Source organism: Acipenser ruthenus, chromosome 11 (assembly GCF_902713425.1).
Source record: "Acipenser ruthenus chromosome 11, fAciRut3.2 maternal haplotype, whole genome shotgun sequence".
Classification (NCBI taxonomy): domain Eukaryota; kingdom Metazoa; phylum Chordata; class Actinopteri; order Acipenseriformes; family Acipenseridae; genus Acipenser; species Acipenser ruthenus.
Genome location: NC_081199.1, coordinates 26,828,050 through 26,837,543, shown reverse-complemented (window position 1 = coordinate 26,837,543; position 9,494 = coordinate 26,828,050). Strand labels below are relative to the sequence as shown.

Here is a 9,494-nt window from a genome sequence, read left to right as displayed (position 1 = left end):
GCTGTATGTTATATGTGTGTGGCTCATTTATTGAATGTTTAAATGAAGAGAAATAAAGAATTGCATGAACCAATACAGTATATCTATTAAAAGAAAAACAATTTAGATGTTTATTAAATAGGGTGGGAGTGCCTTTGGAAGATTAAGCATGGTTCTGAAAAGAAAGCTACCCTTATGCCTCAAGAGGAAAGTCTTAGACCAATGCGTGCTGCCAGTGCTAACTTACGGATGCGAAATCTGGGCCCTCAATGCAAAAATGACTCAATGGAGTATGGAAAGATGCATGCTGGGAATAACAAGGAGAGACAGGAAAAGGAAGGAATGGATAAGAGCGCAAACAAAACTATGCAAAGTTATTATAAGAGTGAAAAAACTGAAATGGCAGTGGACCAGACATGTAGCAAGAACAGACCATCGCTGGACCAAGGATATACTAGACTGGATCCCAAGAGATATAAAGTGACCAAGAAGACCTCCAGGAAGATGGCAAAATGAAATTAAGAAACATGCTGGAGCAACGTGGATAGATATATATATATGAAACTAACATTTCAGTGGCACTGTCATATAAGGGGTATTCCCAAATTCACTAACTAACTTTGCGAATGTTGTCTACATGTAGGACAACACTTACAAAGGTTAAATTCATGAGTTATTTAAAGAAAAGTCAGTTTTTATGAATTAAAAAAGTTTGGTATTCATGAAACTGTTCTAGATCAGTAGTAGGCAACTGCTCCTGGATTGACGTTTAATAGGCAAGTTAATCATTTGGTCGTAATCTTTTCTGTTTGTGCTTATTCATCTACCTAAGATATATCCTTCTCAGACCTGAGGGTCCCCTGTTAGTTTTTTTTCTTTTTCCAATAAATGATACTTTCTTGACCTTAAGTGAGTTGAAAGATGTGTCACTACATTTTTACATTTACTTTTTTTGGGGAAAGAGATCCCTTAAATCAGGGATAGGTAACCTTGGCTCTTCCATCCCACTGCAGGACTTTGTTCCAACCAGACCCTTAATTATTTAATCGACCCTGGTGTAGGTCAATGATTTCCATTACACGAGAGTAGATGTTAAAACTTCATGCTGATTTGAACTCGGCTCTCGCCAAGATAAGCACCAACTAAGACGTAGCTTTACAGTAAACTAATGTGATCCATATGCGTCTCCATCCATTTACGTTTCCTTCCATATGATGATGTAGATATCCTTCTGTCTGGTGTTAATGGCTGAAGTGTAATGCTGGCTCCAGGGATCAGCTTATTTTGCCTCCCTGGCGCATCAGCACACACAACGGCTGCGATGCTGGCTCCGGGGATCAACCAAAGTGCGGCCTCCCCAGCGCATCAGCATGACAACCGTCTGGATTGAGCTAAGTAGGGTACATCTCTGGGGTTTTCAAGTGGGCACCTTCCATCCTCAGTGTTTCGTCGACTAGCCCACGACACCTCAAGAGGGCTCGACGGTGATTCTGGCGTCCCAGCATCACCCCCCCTCCGTCCCCCACTCAACTCAGCCCAGCTTACTTACCTGTCCCCAGCCAGAATCTTTCCGTCTCAACCACAGCCAGTTGCTGCTCCTCTCTGCTGCTTCAGATAAGTTCTTCACTGTGCGACGCAACTCTTGGCCACTGAATCCGACGTCTCTGAGAAACCGGGTTGTAGAGTGTGCCACAAATCCTCGACAACCCACTTCCACTGGGTAAACCCGAACTCTCCATCCTCGCTGTTCCGCTTCAGTGGCTAGTTGAGCATACCGCAGTTTCTTCCTCTCATACGCCTCATCTACAGCGTCCTCCCATGGCACTGTTAACTCTACCAGGTGAACAAGGCGTGCTGATCCAGACCACAAGACAATATCTGGTCGAAGGTTAGTGGTGGCAATCTCAGGTGGAAAAATAAGCCGTTGACCAACATCTGCCAGCATTTTCCAGTCTCTAGCAGCTTCCAGTTGTCCTGGGCGAGGATTGGTTTTAACACCTTTTCTTGGTGGTTGCTCTCCTGGGCGGAGGAATGTTGTCTTTTGTGTGTAATGTTTTGATGGAACAGGTGGCAACTTATTGGTCATGTTACGCTTGTCTTCCAATGCTAAGGCCAAACATCGCAGCACCTGGTCATGGCGCCAAGTAAACCGTCCTTGGCTAAGAGCCACCTTACATCCTGTCAAAATGTGCCTTAATGTTGCAGGTGATGAACACAAAGGACATGAGGGATCCTCTCCTACCCAGAGGTTTAGGTTCTGTGGTGATGGGAGAACATCATATGTTGACCTGATGAGGAAACTGATCCTGCTCTGTTCCATTGACCATAGGTCTTGCCAGCCAATCTTGCGTTGTTCCACACTCTCCCATCTCATCCATTCTCCCTGTTTGGCCTGGGAAATGGCCTTTATACACCTCATCCTCTCCTCCTGCTTTTGCACCTCGTTGACTACCAGCTTCCTTCTTTGAGCTGGGGCCGCCTTGTGCCATGTAGGAGGAGTTGAACTGAAACCAAGACCCCCTCTTCCATGCTGAACTTGCCCCATGATATCACCAATTCGAAGGGCAGCCTTTGCATCTTCCACAGCTTTCTTTGCCGCCCACTTTCTTCCAGTTTTCAACACAGGTGCTGCCTCCCTTACGCATTTATCACGTGACTCTACTAATGTCATTTCCAGTCTGACCTTGGCGCACTTAAACTCCTCGGTTAGAGCAGAGACTGGTAGCTGCAGTATTCCTTTACCATAAAGTCCCACTCTGCTGAGGCAGCGTGGAACTCCCAACCATTTCCTGATGTATGAACTGATTAAAGCTTCCAGCTTCTCTACTGTTGTCAAAGAAACCTCGTACACAGTCAGTGGCCACAGCAACCTCGGCAGTAGACCAAACTGAAAGCACCAGAGTTTTAGTTTACCTGGTAGAGCGCAGCTGTCTATGCTCTTCAACCCTTCCACTGCTTGTTGTCTAACTTCTCCCACACGAACTGTGTCCTTTAGATCCCCGTCGTACCATCTCCCAAGACTCTTCACTGGCTTCTCAGACACTGTTGGTATTGCCTCACCATTAATGAAGAATGTTTGATCTACTACTTTGCCTTTAATTATAAAGATGCTCCTAGATTCAGTGGGCTTGAATTGCATTCGTGCCCATTCAATGTTATTGGTTAATTTGCCCAATAATCGATTAGTGCAGGCTACTGTTGTAGTCATGGTTGTCATGTCATCCATGTATGCTCGAATTATTAAGGGTCTAGTTGGAACAGGGGTCTGCAGTGAAATGGATTGGAAGAGCCAAAGATGCCTACCCCTGCTTTAAAGGGATACGCTTGTCATACTGTATCCAAAGGTTAACAAAAACACTGTTTAATACAATATAAAACGTACAGTTTATAATTTATACTTAAAATCCAAATCTCCATTTAAATGGATACAGGGACTGAGGAGGATACATAACCTTTGTCGTCCTTGCTGGACAAGATAATTCTGTTCGGTCTTCCCTGCTCACAGCAATTCACCTGTTTGGGTGAATATCAGAGCCAGGGCTCCATCTAGTGGTGTGGATGAATCATTTGCTATAGCCTGCTACGGACTGGACAGGATACACAAGAGACAGGTATTGTATAAATTTAGACAGATAATATCTTTAAATGTTACTTTGCTTCAGCCTTAAATATGAACATGTAATTAGCAATACAACAGATAGCGTGTATGTAGTTTATTAATCTTGACGGTAACGTGAATCTGTCGGATTTGGGTTAGTTACTGTCTGGTATGCATTCTGAATAGACAGCTGTATTTTGTACAGCTACATTTTTTTCCTTTAAAAGATTCAGTACAATGTAAACATTGGTTTTATTTAATTGGGTAACTTAAATGTTAGACAATTGTATTTCTATGTTAATTATTTACCTTATTTTTTAAGTGGGTTGTAATCAAAATTATAATTTTAAATACATTGTGGGCCTTTGGAACAGGTATATATACGTCATCAAGACGACAAGTTGGTTGTGCAATAAAATATATATAGATAGAGAGAGAGAGAGAGATATAGATCAATTTTCGTTTTGAGCCGAGGCCTTTAATCATCGGCTTTTCCTGTAGCCTTTTCAGCGTTGCTAGGCTCGTATACGGTAGGCAGGTTACATAATTGTCCTGCCTCCTGGGTGTTGGTTCACCTCTGACGGGTCTTCAATGCGATACGACCATTAAATCCGTTGAAAATTATTCACAATACCTGTCGAGTGGCATGCCATTTACGTTGGTTATTTGAGGTCAGTGATATTTTCCGAAGCTAATCACTTCTCTAGGAGCAGTATTGGTACCTGGAATTGATATTACTTAAATGGACCTGTTTGTAACTACTCTTTTACTTTAACGACGTGTTTCTGCGGTGTAATATTTACTTCATTTTTGTTACCAGATATGGTAAAAGTGTATTACTATTGGTGAAGTATTTACAAAATTAATCTCTTGATTACGTTTTTTAAGAAGCAAATATAATAAAATGACCGTTTGTAAAACAACAACATTATTGTATGTACAATTAGATTTTTTCCCCACCAGTTACAGTCTGTGAAATGCCAAAAGCTGGAAGCTGTTGGACATTGTTTTCTTTAGAAATAAATATTTATTAATGTTTTGCATACAATGGAAAGTGTATACAAATAAATAAAACGTGACCCTGCATATAAAAAATAAACCGGTATATTTTGATAGTTGAATTCAGTTTGGATTTGCTACACTCAATATAATTCTTCTTTATTTTTAGGAATTACGTAATGTAACTTGAAGATATAAAGCTACTTTAGTAGGTAATGTGTGGTACAGTTATTCCTTTTGATGATTTTGAGTTTCTTATTTGCCATTCACAAATTGCAGTAATACTGTTTTTCCTACACAGAGTTGAAAAACTACAGTACATAGAACATGGATAATCAATATGGGTAAGTTGTTTGTGGTGGTGTGCATTTGTGGAAATTTGCCTTAACTATAGGAGCCAAATGGTGGAAGCAACATGGTCAAAAGGCTAAAAATGAAGATTTGAATCCAGAAAATCATATTCTTGAATCTAAACTCAGAGTAACTGTCTCAGCCCCGGGGTCACTTAATGCTATCTAGTTTAGAAATGTAAAGCAATAAGGATGTCTCTGCTCTTTACAGCCTGTGACCAACCTCCTGCATGCCTCTCTACTTTAATGCTGCAACCACAAGGCAGGGTGTGGTCTAAGCAGGAGGATAATATGAGGAATCTCCTTGGTTCGTTCACCTGGATTAGTGGTTCATCTGTTATTCCCAACCACTTGGTTTGATCCCTGCCTCCCACAGTTAAATGTATTTACAAATGTGTGTCTTTGCTGAATGAAGGTTATTTGCTTTTTTTATGCTTCAGACCAAGGTCTACAAACTTTCTGCTTTCAATATTTTAGGGAGTTTGTTTGAATCTTTACCAAAGATTCTGTCAGAATTGTGCTGTCTGCTCTTTTTAGTGTGGTACAGTCAGCACTTGGATATATGTTACCCAGGTACACGTCAGTCGCGTTTTACCGCCCTTGTATTAAGAATAAAATCAATCCCCATTATGTGTATGTAACGAATTAATGCACTTACCCGTCAGACGATTTCCGACTCCGTCACCAGTTTTCTGATACAAAGCCCATCTCTTCAATGTTACAATTTATCTGAATATCCGTCGCAGCCCGTGTTTTTTTTTTTTGCCAAATTAGTCTGAAGCAGTTGCTATTAAGATACAGACAATAAATCTACCCGCTACCAAACCACACCTCAGTCTTGACTGCTTATTAATATTAATGACAGTGGCAATTTCCGTATTTTATCTTTAATTATATCTTTGTTGTATTTTACTGTATTTTGCTTTATATTTCACTGTTTTGGGTTTTTTTTTGTGTTTTTTTGCAGTGAATAGTTAGACCCTGTGCAGTTACAAAGTGCTTTCTCCAGTTTCACCTGATGAAAATGCATCCAAAAGAAAGTGAAGAGACAAGCTAGGGTTATGTAACTGTTAATCATTAAACAGTTTTAGATACTGTGAAGTATTTTTTTTTTAAATCTGTGATCTTTAGTTGTTTTTGTGCATTTTCATTTGCAAGTTAACTGTGACATTAAGGCCTTATCGAGCACTATATTCTGCAATTTTGAAAACTGACTTTGGATACTGTTAATTCTGGAAACTTTTGTGTTTTTTTTTTAAATCTTTTGTTAAATTGCATTACCTTTTACTTTATATGTAGTTCTGTGCATGGGTAACATTTTTATTTCATTTTGCTGTTGGCCCGTTAACGGGGAATTTTACATACTGCTACAATACGTATTTGATTTAAAATTATGTACTGTGTTACAATACATGTGTCATCTCTTTTGGCAAGTGATATTTTCATTCATATCATTTTGAATTAAAATACTACTTCTGTTGAAAATATAGTACTGTACCAACAAAACCAATACAGTACATCTAAATGGAAGCCTACTTATTTTAAAACAGTCTTTTCAGATATGAATTTTTGATATTGTATAATTTTTGTGTACCCTGAAAGACAAGGGTTGGAACTGGCCAAAATGAACTAATCAGATGTGCGTCACACGCGTTTAACCGTCACTGAAGTCAAAATTTTATAGGGTCGGATATGTGAGTACTGACTGTATATACAATGTTCTTACAGGTTTTAAACATAGGATCCACATATGATGTTTGCTGCTTCTAATTTGTAATACATTTTCTGAAGGTATTCCGGTGACATGTACAACCGGCATGTTCTCGGGGAGGACAGCTCTGTAATGGCTCGCATGCAGAAGAAGTTCTGGAAAACCAAGCAGGTTCTCATCAAAGCAACGGGGAAGAAAGAAGATGAATATGTGGTGGCTTCAGATGCAGACCTAGATGCAAAACTGGAGGTTAGCGTTTTACTGAATGATTTATATTGCAGAGTTGGTAATGGTACAAACTACTTCTTTTATTTTGAACGTGTTGAGATTATGAAGGGATGCTCCAGGCAGCGTAAAAGCAGCCACAAGGAGTTCTAGGCAAAAAGCTGCATTGTCTATTGCTGCAGGACCTCGCTGTATACAATTCAACTAAAAAAGGCAGTAACAGTATAAAATAACTAATTAAAAATTAGAAATAAACCACAAGAAACATGGCTTTAAAAACAAAAGACTAGACCTGGTGCATCAAGCATAAGTGAGTTATATGTAGCTAGTCTTCTGTTTGTGCATGGAAAACTGAACAAAACTGCACTTCTTATCAATTTACTGTGTTAACCTGAAAGCCTTTTAAGAAGGTTACCACATGACTAGTTTAGAAACAGAAGGGCAAAGGTCTAAATTAAATTAGGATTTAGTTTATATGGGAGTTGCATTTGAAATGCCATCCATAACAACCAGTAAAGCAGCACAGCTTTATATTGCCATGCGTAATGCTCCAAATTTATATAAAATAAATACTGGACATGCGTTGGATTTTGTTCTGCTTTAATCTTTTTTTTTTTTTTTAAATAAACCCTGTCTGCTATAGTGGTATGTTTTCCTTGTAGGTTAGAAAATAGGTATGCAATTTGTATTTTTGTTCTACCAAGGAGACTGTGTACCTTTAAGGCTAGTTTCTGTCTTACATGGTGATTTAATAGCAGATAAAACAAATAATGGAGTGATTCCAGGAAGTGAAAGAAAATCGACTTAAAGGCCAAGAATTATGGCTTGTTGCAAAAACATTTAACACACTGCTGAATGTTAACTATTGATAATCAGTGCCTGGGGACGACATAACAAACAGCAGCTGTTCAAAACAAATGCAGAACTCTCAAACTGTCTCAAGGTCTTTCTATTCCATTAGATAGACTGGATAAAATTTCAATACCAGGAATACCTGCATCTACTCCACCCATTTCCTTCCTTGAGTCAAAGTTTAAGTAATATTAGTTGTGGTTGCTGTTAGGTACAGGGCCTATATGTCTTGCCCTAGATAATAATTTTGCTAGCTGCAACGTAAGAAGTGTAAACACAACTGTTTTAAAATGATATACTAACAAATAAAATACTGAAATGAACAAAATACTTTTAATGGCAGTTGTTTTCTGACCGGCTGATCAGCAAAAAACTAAAAACATGTTGGACAGGCATGTCAATGTCTTTTTCAGTTGTCCCCACTTTTTTGTTTTTGAATTCATTTTTTTTAATGTTGCCTAGTAACTACTAGTAATGTCTAACTCTGCCTTTTAAAGGTAGAAACAATTAAGCCATTTGAGTATTTTTTTATTTTTTAGCTGACACCCTTATCCAGGGCGACTTACAATTGTTACAAGATATCACATTATTTTTATATACAATTACCCATTTATACAGTTGGGTTTTTACTGGAGCAATCTAGGGAAAGTACCTTGCTCAAGGGTACAGCAGCAGTGTCTCCACCGGGGATTGAACCCACGACCCTCCGGTCAAGAGTCCAGAGCCCTAACCACTACTCCACACTGCTGCCCATTTCACAGTAGTGTTCATGTCTTGCTTTACATTAATTATCCTGGTGTACAACGGCACACCAGGATCAGTTCAAGATCACCAAAAATATTATAGTTGAATACAGTTTGGCTCTACAAGTTGGGCAGATATTAAACTGGTTTAATAGCCTAAAGTTATATATATTTTTTTCAAGATAGATCCACAGTTGTTTTTTTAATTAGATACAAACAGAAACCAAATCAGACTGTAATGCTCAGTTTACACTGTAACGATTGAGGAAACGAATGGTTGCTTGACTAGAAAAGCAACAACATACCTGTAGTGTACGCTACATTCACAATAATAATAAGGTTATTGCAAGTTTTTTCAAGTGTACTCCCAACCTAGAAAGTCAAGCGTAATTTAATACCACATGGGATATATATTGCACACAAGCCAGACATTGTTATGTATGCATACAACACATAAAGCATTGTCCAATAGCAATATCATACCATGCTGCCAAAGTAATAAATATTATATCGCCTTGTGTTCATGGCCTGGTGTCAGAGTTAGTTTTATAAAGACAAAGGTGATGCAGTGTGACTGTTATAAGACTTCACTTTACACCTTCATTATTAAGATTTATTTTAAGAAGTACTGTATTTTAACTTTTGAAATTGTATTTTTTTATTTTAGTTTTTTGGATCTGTTCAGACGACTTGCACAGAACTTCTGAGAGTTATTGAGAAGTACCAGCAGAGAATAAACTGTGAGTATTGCATTTTTTGCTCCACATGTGCATCATCAGTCCTTGGTTGTGTGGTCAAAGAAAAGGGCTTGTAACCAGGAGGTCCCTGGTTCAAATCACACCTCAGCCACTGACTCATTGTGTGACCCTGAGCAAGTCACTTAACCTCCTTCTTTATTTATTTATTTATTTAGCAGACGCCTTTATCCAAGGCAACTTACAGAGACTAGGGTGTGTGAACACTGCAAAGTCACTTACAATTACATCTCACCCGAAAGACGGAGCACAAGGAGGTTAAGTGACTTGCTCAGGGTCACA

General features: G+C 38.8%; 1 protein-coding gene across 11 annotated transcripts in view; it reads left to right on the top strand.

Annotated features, from left to right (window-relative positions):
- Window positions 1-3,434: 3,434 nt before the first annotated feature.
- LOC117426883 (islet cell autoantigen 1-like protein) overlaps window positions 3,435-9,494 on the top strand; it is a 41,837-nt gene continuing 35,777 nt past the window's right edge. For 3 of the 11 annotated variants that reach the window (XM_034045045.3, XM_034045043.3, XM_059033531.1), the window contains exons 1-5: window positions 3,451-3,590; window positions 4,746-4,788; window positions 4,878-4,920; window positions 6,718-6,886; window positions 9,125-9,197. In XM_034045045.3, coding sequence (XP_033900936.1) covers window positions 4,904-4,920; window positions 6,718-6,886; window positions 9,125-9,197 — 259 coding nt within the window. In that variant the 5' untranslated portion in view covers window positions 3,451-3,590; window positions 4,746-4,788; window positions 4,878-4,903. Of the gene's footprint in view, window positions 3,591-3,712; window positions 3,747-4,065; window positions 4,249-4,745; window positions 4,789-4,877; window positions 4,921-6,717; window positions 6,887-9,124; window positions 9,198-9,494 lie in introns of those variants that run through there. The other 8 variants (XM_059033540.1, XM_059033539.1, XM_059033535.1 and 5 more) reach the window with 8 other exon arrangements.